Source organism: Macaca nemestrina, chromosome 20, assembly GCF_043159975.1.
Source record: "Macaca nemestrina isolate mMacNem1 chromosome 20, mMacNem.hap1, whole genome shotgun sequence".
NCBI lineage: Eukaryota > Metazoa > Chordata > Mammalia > Primates > Cercopithecidae > Macaca > Macaca nemestrina.
Window position 1 is genome coordinate 44,791,703 of NC_092144.1, and position 17,127 is coordinate 44,808,829.

The 17,127-nt window shown below is 48.2% G+C and overlaps 1 protein-coding gene across 1 annotated transcript; it reads left to right on the forward strand.

Moving 5' to 3' along the window:
* Nucleotides 1-14,528: 14,528 nt before the first annotated feature.
* Nucleotides 14,529-16,688, forward strand: LOC105495525 (free fatty acid receptor 2). The gene has a single exon (XM_011765198.3). It carries the CDS (start codon nucleotides 14,631-14,633, stop codon nucleotides 15,621-15,623), a length of 993 nt encoding a protein of 330 aa, XP_011763500.1. The 5' UTR covers nucleotides 14,529-14,630; the 3' UTR covers nucleotides 15,624-16,688.
* Nucleotides 16,689-17,127: the final 439 nt, after the last annotated feature.

Here is a 17,127-nt window from a genome sequence, read left to right on the forward strand (position 1 = left end):
GTCTCACAAGAAAAGAAAAAAAAAAAGAGGTAGAAGTTGGAAAAGTGGTTATCTTGGTGGTGGAAGGTTTGCTGACTGAGAGGGAACAAAAGGGCCTCTAGGGTACTGAAAACGGCCTCCATCTCAACCTGGGTGGTCATACAGATTTGTACAGATATGTCAACATGCATCAAGCTGTATCCCTAAGATGAGCTCATCTTTTTGTATGTATGTTACCTGTTAATAACAACAATTGATAAAACCCCCCTCTAAAATCCCACATCTTCCTATGGTTACCACAGATATTTTAGGCTCAGAATTGGTTTTGCTCCCCATATTTGCTATTCAAGATCTGTATAACTTTGGAATTCTCTCCTTTTTCCTTACCAACAGAATCCCAATTTTGTTAGGTTAGGGAAATGCCCAATTAATACTCATTTGCCCAAACTCTCTTGCAGTTAGGAGTTGCCACGAGATACAATGCCAGTCAGTCGGAAATAAGTAGACGTCTGCTGGGTAGGGCTTCCAGAAGAGCTATCATTTTCTTTTTTCCTTTTTTAGAGACAAGGTCTCGCTCTGTCGCCCAGGTTGGAGTGCAGTAGTGCCATCACAGCTCACTGCAGCCTCCCATTCCCAGGCTCAAGCGATCCTCCCACCTCAGCCTCCCAAGTAGTTGGGACTACAGGAGTTCACCACCACACCCAGCTAGATTTTTTTTTTTTTTTTTTTTTTTGCAGAGATGGGGGAGGTCTCACTCTGTTGCTCAGGCAGGTCTTGAACCCCTGGCCTCAAGCAATCCTCTTACCTCGGCCTCTCAAAGTGCTGGAATTACAGGCGTGAGCCACTGCATCTAGAAAAGCTGTCATTTTCCTGCTTGAAAACGGGATAGATCCATCTCTCATACATCTTTTGCTCTCTGTCCTCCCTGCCCCATTTTTCTGCTCAGAATGTAGATGCTTCTTATGACCATGAAGCGAAAGCCAAGATCTGGGGATAGTGAAAGAGACAGCCAGAGGACCCCAGGATGTGGACGGATGAGTAATCCTGAGCAGCAGCCCTGGACGTGGGCTCCCTAATTCCTTCATGTCCCATGAGAAAAATAAATCTCTACGTGTTTAAGTCTCTGTTATCTGGGCACATCTGACAGTCCTCAAATGAGATATAAGGCTTTTATCTTCATAAATGGCAAAGACTTCTAGAGACAGAAGTGAGCTTCTGGATGTTAATTCATTGTGGCTTCATATCATCGTGTAGCAAGGGCTCAAGGAAAAAAAAGTGGGGGAAGGGATCCCCAAGACACTCCCAAAATTAAGACTACATGCTCCCCTCCCACCTTCTCCTGATAGCAACCTTCATTGCTTCCTGTGGAATCTGAAGTCTCCTGGCAGTGGAAAGGGCTCAGGGAAGATGGCTCAACGTGAAGAGGATCTCGGTTCACGTCAACTTTCCCGAGAGCGGGTCTGACAGTGTTACGTCCACTGCATCACTGTTTCTCAATCTATTTTTAACCACCTCCCACTTCTGATAAACAGAAACTTTACTTTCTGGTTTGCATTAAGAAAACCAGGGCTTTTCTCTCTCTCTCTCGGGAAATTTCCAAGCATTTTCAAATGTGCTGCCATCTCCCCCGCTGCGACACCCGGGAGTTTCTGATATCCTCCCTGCACTTCCTGAAAATCCGCGGTCTAACTTAAGTTTCTTAAGATTCTGCAAAGTAGACAGAAACCCTGGTGACTCCAGCGATACCACAACTCTGAGGGGAAGATGAGTCATGTATGTGGCAGAAGCAGGTAATGGAGGAAAACAGAGACAAGGTCGGACTGGGGAGAGGAACACAGAGCAACCAGTTTTGCCCCCGATCTGGTGTGCCTTTTGCAGGATCAGCCAGCACCTGACTGCAAGTTTCTGCCTCCAGACACTCTGCTGCCTCTCCTCCCTTGCTCAGGGTCAGCACTGAAAGGCAGCCCAAGGAAACGACCAGCGGCCTTCTGGCCTTTACCAAGGGTGGTGTGAACCCACGCAAACTACCCAATGGTCTGGCCTCGAAGCGGCAGTGGGAGGGCTTTTTAGCCCCGTGCCTAGTCCAGTGGTCACCTCTGCTTGGACAGCAGATGGAGAAGGGGTCTCGGGGAAGGAGGAAAATGTCAGGCAACCTCTCCAGGATTCCTGAAATAAACATTCCTTCTCCCAAGTTCTTCATTCTGTTTCACAATCAAATCCAGAGTCTTGTAAACATTCATGGAAACCATGAAAGCTAAACAACTTGGTAAACGGTAGACAGAAACAGTAAATAGAATCTTCCCTCTACTTCCTGTGTATCCAGAATGTTTACAGACAGGGAGTGGGGACTGACGACAGATCGCAGCATCTGGGATCTGGGCCTATGGCAGGAACAAGGACATGTGGAAGGCTGGGAGTTGCCTGGGTCTTGGGGGTCTGGGGTTGAAGGTTATTCCTTCATGGTTTCAGGGAAAGAGTGAAGGCCACTGGCAAGAAGCCTGGTGACCACACAGACCCACCCTGCAGGAAGCAGGTGACACCATCTCACACCCTGACCTGTCCCCAATGTCCTCCTCTGTTGGATGCACAGGACTTCCAGGGGCTGCCAAGGAAGTAGGGTCTAACCCGGGCCCTCACAGTACAGTGGCAAGTGTAGTGTGGTGGTAAAGACTATGGACTCCAGCCGGGTACAGGGGCTCGCGCCTGTAATCCCCACACTCTGGAAGGCCGAGGTGTGCAGATCACTTGAGTCCAGAAGTTCAAGACCGGCCTGGGCACATGGTGAAACCCTGTCTCTACAAAAAATACAAACATTAGTCAGGCATGGTGGCGCACGCCTGTAATCCCAGCTACTCGGGAGGCTGAGGTGGGAAGATTTCTGAAGTTGGAGGTTTCAGTGAGCCGAGATGGTGCCACTGTACTCCAGCCTGGGTGACACAGTGAGACCCTGTCTTTAAAAAAAAAAAAGAAAAACAAAACAAAACAAAGTTAGCCAGGCGTGGTGGTATGCACCTGTAATTCCAGCTACTCCAGAGGCTGAGGCGGGAGAACCACTTGAGCGTGGGAGGCAGAGGTTTCAGTAAGCCATGATTGTGCCCCGGCACTCCAGCCTGGGCAAGAGAGCGAGACCCTGTCTAAAAAAATAAAAAATAAAAAAAAGGCCATGGACTTTTTAGTTCAGAGTTCAGTTCCTCCATCCACCAGATACATGACTCCAGGCAAATCACTTCCTATCTCTACATACTTCAGCTTCCTCGTCCATTAAAGGGGATGAGTGTGTAACTTCCTAGGATGTTTTAAGGTTTACGTGAGTTCATCTTTGCAAAGCTCTTTGCGTGGCACTTGATACACAATGTGATACAATACAATAAATGTTGGCTGCTATGTCTGCTATGTCCTCTGTCTGTTGTAATGAATTGCCACAAACTTGGTGGCTTAACATAACAGCAATTTTTTTTCTCACGGTACTGAAGACCAGAAATCCAAAACCAGTGTCACGGGGCTGAAATCAAGGTGCAGGGTCTCCTAACTTTCCCTCCTTTTTTCTCCATCCTGACCAAGAAGCAGAGTGCCTTGACCAACCTGCGACACAGCCAGCTGCGCATTTTCTCTGCAGACTTGAACCCAAGCCAGAGTTTGAACATTCCCAGGCACTGATAAAGGTCTTTAGGTTGTTGCCCAAGACACTGAAAGAAACCAGCCCTGGCCCTGGGCCAAATTCCTTAAACCCTCATGCAAACCCCTTCCCTGCCCCCTCCCTTTTCTCTCAGTGTCCAGGATGCCAAAGCCCACTCTGCAAATTCCCCTCCGAAATGCTTTGCACTAATCACCCTGGCGTTGGTGCTTCTTTCTTTGGGAACCCATCTGGCCCCATGTTGGGATGGTTTGGGGAACTCCTTGGCAGAAACTCCCTTGCCACAGCTTTTCGGGGTGACTCCAGCCGGATCCGGCTGGGATGGAACACAGGTGTCAGCAGGATCCCATTTCTCTGGAGGCTCTTGAGAAAATCCATCCTTTGCCTCTTCCGGCTTCTGGTGGGCGCTGGCTTGCAGCCACATCACTGCGGTCCTCCGTGATCACAGCATCTTCTCCCTTTCTGTCTGATTTCTCCCTCTACCTCATTCTTTTCGTGATTACATTTAGGGCCATCTCAGATAGTCCAAGATGATCTCCCCATCTAAAGATTCTTCTTCTTTTTTTTTTTTTTTTTTGAGACGGAGTATCACTGTGCTGCCCAGGCTGGAGTGCAGCAGTATGATCTCCGCTCACTGCAGCCTCCACCTCCCATGTTCAAGTGATTCTCCTGCCTCAGCCTCCGGAATGGCTGGGATTACAGATGCACACCTCCATGGCAGGCTAAGTTTTTGGATTTTTAGTAGAGGCGAGACGGGGTTTTGCCATATTGGCCAGGCTGGTCTCGAACTCCTGGTCTTAAGTGGTCTGCCCGCCTCGGCCTCTGAAAGTGCTGGGAACACAGGCGTGGGCCAATGTGCCCGGCTCTGCCTCCTTCTTTTTGTGATTATGTTTAGGGCCATCTCAGATAGTCCAAAATGACCTCCCCATCTCAAGCTTCTTAATCCCAACTGCAAAGTCCTTTTTGCCCATGAAAAGTAGCCTTCACGGGTTCCAGGAATTAGGACATGGGTCTCTTTTGCGGGGACCATCATTTGGCCATCACAGCTGGTATGATTGGACAGGGGTGAAGTCTGATAAAAAGGACTCAGGTGGACAGAGAGTGGAGGAAGGAAAGGTCTCTGCAGAGAGAGGTTGGGGTATGGCTACTGGCAGTGGGTGGGAACAACCACAGAGGCCACCACAGAGGCCACCACAGAGGCCACAGAGACAGAGTCTGCAGAGTTCTCCCAAGAAGCTAGCCTCAAGACACTCCTTTTAATTTTCTTCTTCAGCAATGCACCAGCCAGGTGATGGGCTATGTAGGGACTACGGAAGTGAAGGACCCTATGACGAGTGACAGGGGAGGCTGCATAAGTGACAACTAAAAAAGAAGATGCACTGAGGGGCTTGGGCATAAACTCTTACCTTCACAGTGGGTGAGCTCCTCTGGTGAGGCCTCTGCAGGGCACAAAAAGGGTGATACACAAATGAAGTCGGGTGAACTGCACGGGCACAGGAGCCATGACGTCTCAAAGTCCATCACCACGTGCTGGTCTAGACTCACCTTCCCTCTTCGCCCCAGGAGAGTTCCATTTCTCTCTGGCATCCTGTACTTCCTTATTAATTGTCATTTATTTCAAATTGCATGCTGGGTACAGTGATCACACCTGTAATCCCAGCAGTTTGGGAGGCCAAAGCAAGAGGATCGCTTGAGGCCAGGTGTTTGAGACCAGCCTGAGAAACACAGCAAGACTCTGTCTCTACAAAAAATTAGCTGAGTGTGGTGGCCAAGCCTGTAGTCTCAGCTACTTGGGAGGCCGAGGTGGGAGGACTGCTTGAGCCCAGGAGGTCAAGGCTGGAGTGAGCTATGATCACACCACTGCACTCCAGCCTGAGTGACAGAGCAAGACACCCCCATCTCTAAAAATTATAATAATCAGCCCAGACATGGTGGTTCACGCCTGTAATCCCAGAACTTTGGGAAGCTGAGGTGAGAGGATGGCTTGAGGCCAGGAATTTGAGACCAGCCTGGGCAACATAACAAGACCCCATCTCTACCAAAAATAAAAATAATAAAAACATTTAAAAATAATAATAATAAAACAAAGTTACATATCTCAAATCCCAAGTGATCTTCTCTGCCCCGGGTGCACATTCTCCCTAATCCATGCCATCCTCAATCCCTCAACCCCTGGTGACTGCAACACCCTCTGCTTCCAGTTCTGTTCTAGGGACCATTCTTCACACAGTATTGGGCTTGATCTTCTAGAATCATACATCACATCACATCATTCCCCTCTTATGCCCCTAAGTGACTTCCCACTGCTCAAAAATGGAGTCTTAAGGCTGGGTACAGTGGCTCACACTTGTAATCCTAGCATTTGGGAGGCTGGCAATTGTTTCATTCATTCATTCAACAAATATATATCCACCTCCTAGAATGTGCCAGGATCTGTGCCAAGCATTGGAAATATCATGGTCGAAAAATGCAAATGGGTCCAGGCGCAGTGGCTGACGCCTGTAATCCCAGCACTTTGAGAGGCCGAGGCAGGTGGTTTACCTGAGGTCAGGAGTTCAAGACCAGCCTGGCCAACATGGTGAAACCCTGTCTCTACTAAAAATACAAAAATTAGCCGGGCGTGGTGACAGGCGCCTGTAGTCCCAGCTAGTCAGGAGGCTGAGACAGGAGAATTAATTGAACGCAGGAGGCAGAGAGAACCCAGGTTGCAATGCGCCAAGATCGTGCCATTGCACTCCAGCCTGGATGACAGAGCAAGACTCCATCTCAAAAAAAAAAAGAAAGGTATATAGCCTGGATCGTCAGTGCTGACCATGAGGAAAAAGTCCCTGCGACTTTTGCTGCAAGTCCGTTAAACCACAAGACAGCTCTCAAGTGATTATACATCCAGGATGTCTTAACAGGTCCCAGAAAAAGATAAATGAGGCATCTGAGGACAAGTGTCCTCTGAGCTTTTGAAACGGACTTACCTCCATTCTGAAGCTGTTCTCGTCCATCTATCCTCCACTCTCATCCAGGAAATTGTTACTAAGGGCCTAACACGTACCAGGCTCCACGCCAGGCCCTGCCTGGGGATGCAATGGTGAGCAAAGCAGCTGTGTTCCCTGCCTTTGTGAACAGTCTCATAAGGGGATGTAGACTTCACATCCATCTTAATGCAAATCCTCATGCTAATGAACACATTATAATAAACTGAGACGTGGGACATAGGAAGGAAGAGTAGAATATGCTATGAGAGCAACAAACAATGAGAAAATAAACTCAAAAAATTAAATTTACAGCGGCCTCCAAAATATTTAGAACCACGTGAAACTTCTATGGTGACAACTAGAAAGCATTGCTGAGAGGAATTAAAGACCTAAATAAATGGAGAGAGATGTCTAGTGTTGATGGTCCCAAATTGATCTATGGATTCAGTGTGAGCCCAGTCAAAATTCTAGCAGACTTTTCTGTAGAAATTGATTGTAATATTTATATGAACATGCAAATGACCCAGAATAGCCACAGCAAATTTAGAAAAGAAGGAAGTTGGAGGATTTACCCTATTTCAAGACTTACTATGAAACTATAGTAATCAAAACTGTGTGCAGGCTGAGCACAGTGGCTCATGCCTGTAATCCCAGCACTTCAGGAGGCCAAGGCACATGGATGACTTGAGGTCAGGAGTTCGAGACTCGCCTGGCCAACACGGCAAAACCCTGTCTCTACTACAAATACAAAAATTAGCCGGGCATGGTGGTGACTGCCTGTAATCCCAGCTACCCAGGAGGCTGAGACAGAAGAATTGCTTGAACCCGGGAGGAGAAGGGTTCAGTGAGCCGAGATCGCGCCACTGCACTGTAGCCTGGGAGACAGAGCAAAACTCCGTCTAAAAATAAAAATTTTAAAAAATAATAAAAATAAATAGAATTTTAAAAGACTGTGTGCAAATGATGAAAGGCAAGACACAGAGTTCACTAGAGAAGAATAGAGAGTTCAGAAATAGTGCCACACATATACAACCAATGGGTTTTCAGTACAGGTGCCAAGGTAATTCAAGAGGGAGAGGAAAATCTGGAATAATTGGATAAGGAGGTAAAAGCTTCTTAGGACATAAAAGCGCAAACCACAGAAGAAAAACTAGATAAATTAGACCTTATCAAAATGTAAAACTTTTTTGCTTTTCAAGAGACAATTAAGAAAATGAAGTCCAGGCACAGTGGCTCATGCCTGTTATCCCAGCACTTTGGGAGGCCGAGGTGGGCAGACTGCTTGAGCTCAGGAGGTCGAGGCCAGCTTGGGCAAAATGGCAAAACCACATCTCAACAAAAAATACAATAATTAGTCAGGCATGGTGGCAGGTGCCTGCAGTCCCAGCTACTTCGAGGGCTGAGGCGGAAGGATCACCTGAGCCTGGGAGGTCAAGGCTGCAATGAGCTGTGATCAAGCCACTGCACTCCAGCCTGGGCAGCAAAGTGAAACTCTGTCTTAAAAAAAAAAAAAAAAAAAAAATTAAAAGAAGAAGAGAAAAGTCACAGAATGGCAGAAAATATTTGTAATATATACATCTGACAAATGACTAGTACCCAGAATATACTAAAGAACTCTCAGAACTCAACTATATGAAAAATAATCCAATTTTTTTTTTTTGAGACAGAATTTCACTCTGTCACCCAGGCTGGAGTGCACTGGTGCGATCTTGACTCACTGCAACCTCTGCCTCCCGGGTTCAAGCGATTCTCCTGCCTCAGCTTCCCTAGTAGCTGGGCTTACAGGTGCACACCACCATGCCCAGCTAAATTTTGTATTTTTAGTAGAGATGAGGTTTCACTATGTCGGCCAGGCTGGTCTGAAACTCCTGACCTCAAGCAATCGGCCCACTTCAGCCTACCAAAGTGCTAGGATTACAGGTGTGAGCCACCATGCCCAGCCTAAAATTTTTTAAATGAGCAACATATTTAAGCAGGCCCACTTCTTTTTCACAAAAGAAGGTATGCAAATGACTCATAAGTACTTGAAAAAATGCTTAACACCAATAATCATCAAGAAAATACAAATTAAGACCACAACAAAGGCCAAGTACGATGTTTCACACCTGTAATCTGAGCACTTTGGGCAGCCGAGGCAGGCAGATCACCTGAGGTCAGGAGTTCAAGACCAGCCTGGCCAACATGGCAAAACCCCATCTCTATTAAAAATACAAAAATTAGCCAGGCGTGTTGGCACGTGTCTGTAATTCCAGCTACTCAGAAGGCTGAGGCATGAAAATGGCTTGAACCCAGGAGGTGAAGGTTGCAGTGAGTGGAGATGGCACCACTGCACTCCAGTCTGGGTGACAGATCAAGACTCTGTCTCCAAAAAAAAAAAAAAAAAAAAAAAAAAAAAAAAAAAAGGACCACAACAAGATACCATGGCATACTTATTAAAATGCCTACAATTAAAAACTAGCAAATGTCAAGTGTTGACAAGGATGTGGAGCAACTGAAATGCTCATAGGCTCCTGGTGGGAATGCAACATGGCACAGCTACTTTGGAAAACTGGTAGTTTCTTAAAAAGTTAATAAAAGGTTTACCATATCACCTGGCCAATACACTGCCAGGTATTTGCCCAACAGCACTGAAAACATTTCCACACACAGACCTAAATAAGAATGTTCTTAACAGCTGTATTCATACTAGCCAAAAACTTTAAAAAAAAAAACAAAACCCAAACCAACCAAATATCCATCAACAGATTAATGGATGAATAAAATGTGAAATATCCTTAAAACAGAATACTACTCAGCAATAGAAAAGATGCTATAAGAACCTGTAAGAGGGGAATCACAATCTAGGAGGTCAGGGCCTTTTTTGTTTGTTTGTTTGTTTGTTTGTTTGTTTGTTTGAGACAGTGTCTTGCTCTATCTCCCAGGCTGGAATGCAGTGGCGCAATCTCGGCTCACTGCAACCTCCGCCTCCTGGGTTCAAGTGATTCTCCGGCCTCAACCTCCTAACTAGCTGGGATTACAGGCGTGCACCACTATGCCTGGCTAATTTTCGTATTTTTAGTAGAGATGGAATTTCGTCATGTTGGCCAAACTGGTCTCGAACTCCTGACCTCAGGTAATCCACCTGCCTCAGCCTCCCAAAGTGCTGGGATTACAGGCGTGAGCCACTGTGCCCAGCCAGGCAGGGCTTTCTTAAGGAAGTAAGTGGTTATCTGAAAGAAAGCTACAAATTAACTGGGAACGTTGGAATGGGTAAAAGAAATAAAGACGTACCAGGCAGGGGCTGGTTGAAGCTCCCCGTGGCAGATGGAAAACATGACACATTCACAGAAGTGGAAAATGGCCCTGCCCAGACAGCAAAGAGAGAGAAGAGTGATGTGAGTGGAAGCTGGCAAGGGCCATGCCAGGCAGGCCTTGTTAAGGATGTTGATATTTCTCCTAAAAGCAGTGAGAAGTCTCTGAAAGGACAAGAAGGTGGTATAATTGGATTGACATTTTTAAAACCATTCCACTAACACAGAATGGAGAACTGACTGCCTGGAAAGCTGATGGATGAGAGGAAGTGAGTCAGGGCCCTGCTAAAATCCTGGTAGGGATGATGGCACTGAGATGGGATGATGGAGATGGAGACGGATGGATGGATTCATATTTGGAATCCATAAGCATTTGGGGAGTACATCAGACTGCATTCTAGGGATAAGGAAAAAGATAGTATCGAGATTCACTTTAAGACTGACTCTAGGCCAGGCTCAGTGGCTCACGCCTGTAATCACAGAACTTTGGGAGGCCGAGGTGGGCCAATCACTTGAGGTCAGGAGTTCGAGACCAGCCTGACCAATATGGTGAAATCCTGTCTCTACTAAAAATACAAAAATTAGCCGGGTGAGGTGGTGCATGCCTGTAATCCCAGCTACCTGGGAGGCTGAGGCATGAGAACTGCTTGAACCCGGGAGGCAGAGGTGACAGCGAGCTGAGATCATGCACCACTCTACTCCAGCCTGGGCAACAGAGCGAGATTCTGTCTCAAAAATGCCCTAAGACACGGAAGGGTGGATGAAGGCCAAATTTGTTAGGGAAGATCTAAGGCCAGGTCTGGACACATTCGACTTGGGATGCCTGTGAAACACCCAAATGGCAGTGTCAACTAGGCAGTTGGGCGTGTGCATGTGAAGCTCATAGAAACCTAGGACGGAGATTCAAACCAGGGGTGTCATGAAGGTGGTAACTGGAACTACGGAAACAGACGCAGTCGACTAGCAGGAGAGCACGGGTGAGAACAGGAAAGAACCCGGAACCAAGCTTGAAGGAAGTCACCATTTCAGGGATGAGTAGGGGAATGGTGAGCTAGCAAAGAGGTACGAGAAGTGACCAAAGGAAAGAGAAGGAAGCCAGCAGCATAACGTATCAGAATTTGTGAAAAGAGGATGTTTCCAGAAGGGCGTGGATATTGTGTTGAATGCTAATAAAATAAGAAAAAAATAAGTCCACTGAATTTGGAAACATGGAGGTCACTGCTAACATTAGGAAGAGAAGATCCCATGGAAAATAGGCACAGAACACGGATTAGGGTGGACTGAGGGGCGAGTGAGAAATAAGAATGTGGAGAAAGTGATTACATAGAACTTTAAACAATGGATCCAACTTCCTGTGATGGCAAGCCGCATTATAAAGATGGTGAGAGAAAACTGCACTTGGAAGGAACTGTGAAGGATATTGCTCTTGTGAAAGTTTGCCCCCTTGAACTCCGTCTGAGAGGTTGGATTTCCTTTTCCTATGACGTAGGTGGACATCGTGAACTGTGAGACTGAAAGCTTCCTTGGTGATGCTCCCTTCATAACTGCTGTGAACACGGAGAGGGGGTTTCGCTGGGGCATCTTCCACAGGGGGACACAGGATAGTGACGGCGAAAGGCAGGAGGTTGGGGGGAGAAGGACGGGCAGAGACAGAGAGGCAGTCCCACTCCTCAACACTTGTTTTCCAATGAGTTTCCTGGATTCCGCAATTAAATCCAGATCCTCACACATGTTTATAGAAAATCATAAAAGCGAAATGACACAAATAAATTTGGTGGCAATAACAGAGAACGGTCTCTCTTAGTTCTCCTGTTGATCTGAGAAGTGACGTGTGCTGGGGGGAAGGAAATAAAGAACTAGAACACCTTCAGAGGAGAGTAGAGTGGACGAGAAAGAAAAGATAAATATCAAAATATGTGGACCCTTATAGACCACAAAAAGAATAAATGACTGAATGAATGAATGAATGAATGAATGAATGAATGAATGAATGAATGGCAAACGATAGGAAATAGGTATGTCCTAGGGAAAGAATGGGGATTCTGTGAGCAGGAATCAGGCCACAGACGGCAGAACAGAAACTTCTTCCCTAGACTTCTTCCCTAGGTCAAGAGGAAAACACATTCTGACAATCCTTGCTTCCTCAGGTGTGCTTTTCAAAGAGACCTTCAGGAGCTTCTAACCTGGGGCTACCGAGGTCAGAGAGGGGGAAACTGAGACTTTATCAGGGAAAGGAATGGAGCCTGAGTGCCACTCCCTGACGAAAAGCCACACGGGCACGTGAACTCGGGCCTCCTGAATTCCTGACACTTTCCCAAGAGAGATGGCACGTCCACGCCCTGAGCCTCTGGAGGCTGCACCAAGCGGCTCACTCTCTATGAAGCTGTGTTACAGGCTTGGGACGAGGCAACACTAACGGGCATCTAGTAAGTGCTTACATACACAACCTCACTGAATCCTCGCAGAAGTCCTCGGATGTCAGAATTCACATGCTCACTTGACTATAAGAAACTAGAGTTCAGGAAACTGATCTGCCCCAAGGTTGTAATGAAGGGACCTGGATTTGAGCCCATATCTATCTGCATAACTGTAACTCCCACACCATTTCTATCATAACGAGATGCAGGCCAGGACGGGCAAAAGAAATGTGTTGGGGGCAGAGGGCAGGAGACCATAGAGAAAGTAAAAAAAATTGAAGAAGAAAAGGAAGGAGGGCCAGGTACAGTGGCTCATGCCTGTAATCCCAGCACTTGGGGAGGCCGTGACAGGCGGATCACTTGAGGTCAGGAGTTCAAGACCAACCAACATAGTGAAACCCCGCCTCTACTAAAAATACAGAAATTAGCTGGACGTAGTGGCAGGTGGCTGTAATCCCAGGGAAGCTGAGGCAGGAGAATCGCTTGAACACAGGAGGCGGATGTTGCAGTGAGCTGAGATGGCACCACTGCACTCCAGCCTAGGCGACAGAGCAAGACTCACCCTCAAAAGGGAAAGCTCATTTCTGAGAATGAGCAGAATGACAGAAGAAACTGCCTGAGAAGAGAAAATAATCTGACTTGAGAAGTAAAAAAAGAAAAATGCCTGGCAATTTTTATTTTAATCAGGAATTAAGGACAGAAAAATCTGCATTTGGAAGTCAAGAGTGAAGATTCTCTCGAGAGAATAAAGATGCTGGGCCTTTCCTTTGGGTTTGAGAGGAAATATTGCTTAAAGACTGACCTTCCTTTCTCTGGTCACGTGGCTGGTGCTGGTATAAATGCTTCCTACCAACCAGGTTCCTCACCATTTTTTCCTGCATGGCATGGACAGAAGCAGGGGCTAAAGCTGTGTTCCTCTCTCCCGGAAACTTGCAGACCTCCCTTCAGAACCAATCCCAAGAAGCCATCTATCCGGAACAACACAAGGCAAGGCAGCTAGTGTAGTACTTGTGCTCTGGGAAGAGAGGCCAGGATCAGATTTGAGGGGAAGGTTCTAGGGGACTGGAGGAAGGATGTCAGAACCAAATGGAAGGCTCATATCCAGAGACAGGAGCTAGTGTGAGGAGCAAGGAAACAGCCAGGAAATCAAGGCTGGAGAGAGGATGGAGGGACAGGACCAGGGCTGGGGGCCAGCAAGGGTGACACCCCAAGTGGAAACTGAGTTACCCTGTGAAGAAGACGAGTTCTATTTATGGTCAGAATGTCAGGCTCAAGGGCCAGTGAAGCCTGTGGGCTTTTCTGAATATTTCTCTAAGGTCTTCTGGGGACAAGCCTTCCTCCTAAGGCTAGTGCTGGTTCATCCTTCCTCCCCTCCACCCTCCTCTAAGCCTCTCAGCTTCCCCTTTTCCATTTTTTTTGTTTTGTTTTGTTTTGTTTTGTTTTGATGGAGTTTTGCTTTTACTGCCCAGTATGGAGTGCAATGGCACGATCTTGACTCACTGCAACCTCCGCTTCCCAGGTTCAAGCAGGTTCCTGCCTCAGCCTACCAATTAGCTGGGATTACAGGCGCCCGCCACCTTGCCTGGCTAATATTTTGTGTGTGTGTGTATTTTTAGTAGAGATGGGGTTCACCACGTTAGCCAGGCTGGTCTCAAACTCCTGACCTCAGGTGATCTGCCCACCTCGGCCTCCCAAACTGCTGGGATTACAGGTGTGAGCCACTGCGCCCGGCTCCAGCTTCCCCTTTTCTAGAGAGTCCCAGTTTGGTGTTGGACAGAGGAGGACAAGGTGGGGGAGAATCTGTGCCCTGCAAAACAGAGGAAGGGAAGTAGGAAGCTGGGCTGGTGGCTGGGCACCTGGGTCCTGTGGAGAGCTGGCACTGGGCATCAGCACCTGGGGCCCCACAGCCTCGTTATCCTGACACATGTCTTACAGCTCTCTCCCCACACTGATGCCTTTCTCTCCTGCAGGTCTCTGTCTGAGAAAGGGACTTGGGTAAAGTTAGAAACTGATAACAGTAACTTCCTGTATCTGTGAGGATAGGAGGAGAAAGGCTAGGGAAAATGGAGGGGGAATTCCCTTGGGAAGCCACGGGTTGGTCTCCCCCAGAGACACATGATGGCAAACATCATCACTACTGCTTAATATCCCGCCCAAGGCAAAGTCAATAATTGCTCTGGGTAGTTTGAGCAGGTGGTGTGAGCAAGCCGTGGTGGCATCAGAAAGCACTGTCCTGGGAAGGGGACGGTGCCGGGGAGGATGTCTGCATCCTGAACAAGAGCTGGCTGCACAGGCTGTGAGTGAGACCCCCTGACCCCGCCCTTTTTTGTTCCCCTCCAGGATGCCGCCAGACTGGAAGAGCTCCTTGATCCTCATGGCTTACATCATCATCTTCCTCACTGGCCTCCCTGCCAACCTCCTAGCTCTGCGGGCCTTTGTGGGGCGGGTCCGCCAGCCCCAGCCTGCACCCGTGCATATCCTCCTGCTCAGCCTGACGCTGGCGGACCTCCTCCTGCTGCTGCTGCTGCCCTTCAAGATCATCGAGGCCGCATCGAACTTCCGCTGGTACCTGCCCGAGATCGTCTGTGCCCTCACGAGTTTCGGCTTCTACAGCAGCATCTACTGCAGCACGTGGCTGCTGGCGGGCATCAGCATTGAGCGCTACCTGGGCGTGGCTTTCCCCGTGCAGTACAAGCTCTCCCGCCGGCCTCTGTATGGAGTGATTGCAGCTCTGGTGGCCTGGGGTATGTCCTTTGGTCACTGCACCATTGTGATCATTGTTCAGTATTTGAACACGACTGAGCAGGCCAGAAGTGGCAATGAAATTACCTGCTACGAGAACTTCACCGATCACCAGCTGGACGTGGTGCTGCCCGTGCGGCTGGAGCTGTGCCTGGTGCTCTTCTTCATCCCCATGGCGGTCACCATCTTCTGCTACTGGCGTTTTGTGTGGATCATGCTCTCCCAGCCCCATGTGGGGGCCCAGAAACGGCGCCGAGCCGTGGGGCTGGCTGTGGTGACGCTGCTCAATTTCCTGGTGTGCTTCGGACCTTACAACGTGTCCCACCTGGTGGGGTATCACCAGAGAAAAAGCCCCTGGTGGCGGTCAATAGCGGTGGTGTTCAGTTCACTCAATGCCAGTCTGGACCCCTTGCTCTTCTATTTCTCTTCTTCGGTGGTGCGCAGGGCATTTGGGAGAGGGCTGCAGGTGCTAAGGAATCAGGGCTCCTCCATGTTGGGACGCAGAGGCAAAGACACAGCAGAGGGGACAAATGAGGACAGGGGTGTGAGTCAGGGAGAGGGGATGCCAAGTTCGGACTTCACTACGGAGTAGCAGTTTCCCTGGACCTTCAGAGATGGCCAGGGTTACACAGGCGCTGGGAAGCCTGGGAGAGGCGGAGCAGGAAGGCTCCCGTCTGGATTCAGAAATCCTCAGACCCAGCCCAGGACTGGGACTTTGAAAAAATGCCTTTCACCAGCTTGGTATCCCTTCCTGACTGATTTTTCCTACTCAAAGGAGCATAACTCAGAGATGCAGGAAGAAGTAGTTAGTTAGGTATAGAAGCTACTGGCCATGCGCGGTGGCTCATGCCTGTAATCCCAGAACTTTGGGAGGCTGAGGTGGGTGGATCACTTGAGGTCAGGAGATCAAGACCATCCTAGCCAACATGGGAAAACCCTGTCTCTACTAAAAATACAAAAAACTCAGCTGGGCATGGTGGCACGTGCGTATAATCCCAGCTAATCAGGAGGCTGAGGCAGGAGAATTGCTTGAACCTGGGAGTCGAAGGTTGCAGTGAGCTGAGATCGCACCACTGCACTCCAGCCTGGCAACAGAGCAAGACTCCATCTAAAAAAAAAAAAAAGAAGAAGAAGAAGCACCATCGGACTGGAGAAGCAGCGTAGCTAATACAAGTCCAGTCCTTGTGATGTGGTTGGTAGTTGGGGATGGCCAGGCTGAAGCAGAGAGTCCTAGAGAAATCTTTATACAAGCTTCAAAGCAACACCTAGACACTGCTCTAGCGGTTGATGCTGGAGATAAACCAACAGGAAAGAGATGGAAGAGAAAGACTAAATGAGGTCAAAGAAGACTCAAAAAGGTTCTGAGCCTGGAGATGAGCAGGGAGGCCTCAGGGCTTAGATCTTTAATGATAGGGGTTTCCCTGCATCGGTTTGACCTGTGGCCTTTTCAATGTGCTCTGTTTGTTTTCATGTGTTATCTTGTCTACCCTGCTAAACTGGGAGCTGCCAGAGGTCTGGGTCTTATCTCCTTCCTCCATAGTACCCCACACAGGCCAGGATGTGGCTTGGTACCCAGCAATCAGAGATTAGCACTCCCTCATACAGGGGAAAGCAACCTGGTCTAGCAAATTGAAAATAAAGATGATAAAACTCTGAAGTGAATGTCCACAATTTTTGTAACACTGCTGCAAGCACAGGGAGAGCAAAAATGGGAGAACCAGATTCAGCAGCAAAGGGGAAAAGTGATGCATCTGAAACCACAGAAACAGCTTAAGATAAAGAGGTGGTGTGGGCAAGGGAAGTGAGGGCACTGACAGAATCCTGTTTCGAGGGATGAATAGAGAGTCCGGCCTTAGAAAGGATGCGGGGTGATTCCGACTCACAGTCATGTGTCTGCCACAGGGACTTAAAACATGTTACCCTCCTGCTCAGAAACCTGCAGAGCTTTCCATCAAAATGTTTCCTTGGCCAGGTGCAGGGGCTCATGTCTGTAATCCCAGCACTTTGGGAGGCTGAGGTGGGAGGATCGTTTGAGCCTGGGAGTTGGAGACCCACCTGGGCAACACAGTGAGACCGTGTCTCTCAATTTTAAAAAT

Coding starts and splice junctions, on each gene's coding strand:
- LOC105495525 (XM_011765198.3), top strand. CDS start 14,631: ATGCCGCCAGACTGGAAGAGCTCCTTGATCCTCATGGCTTACATCATC.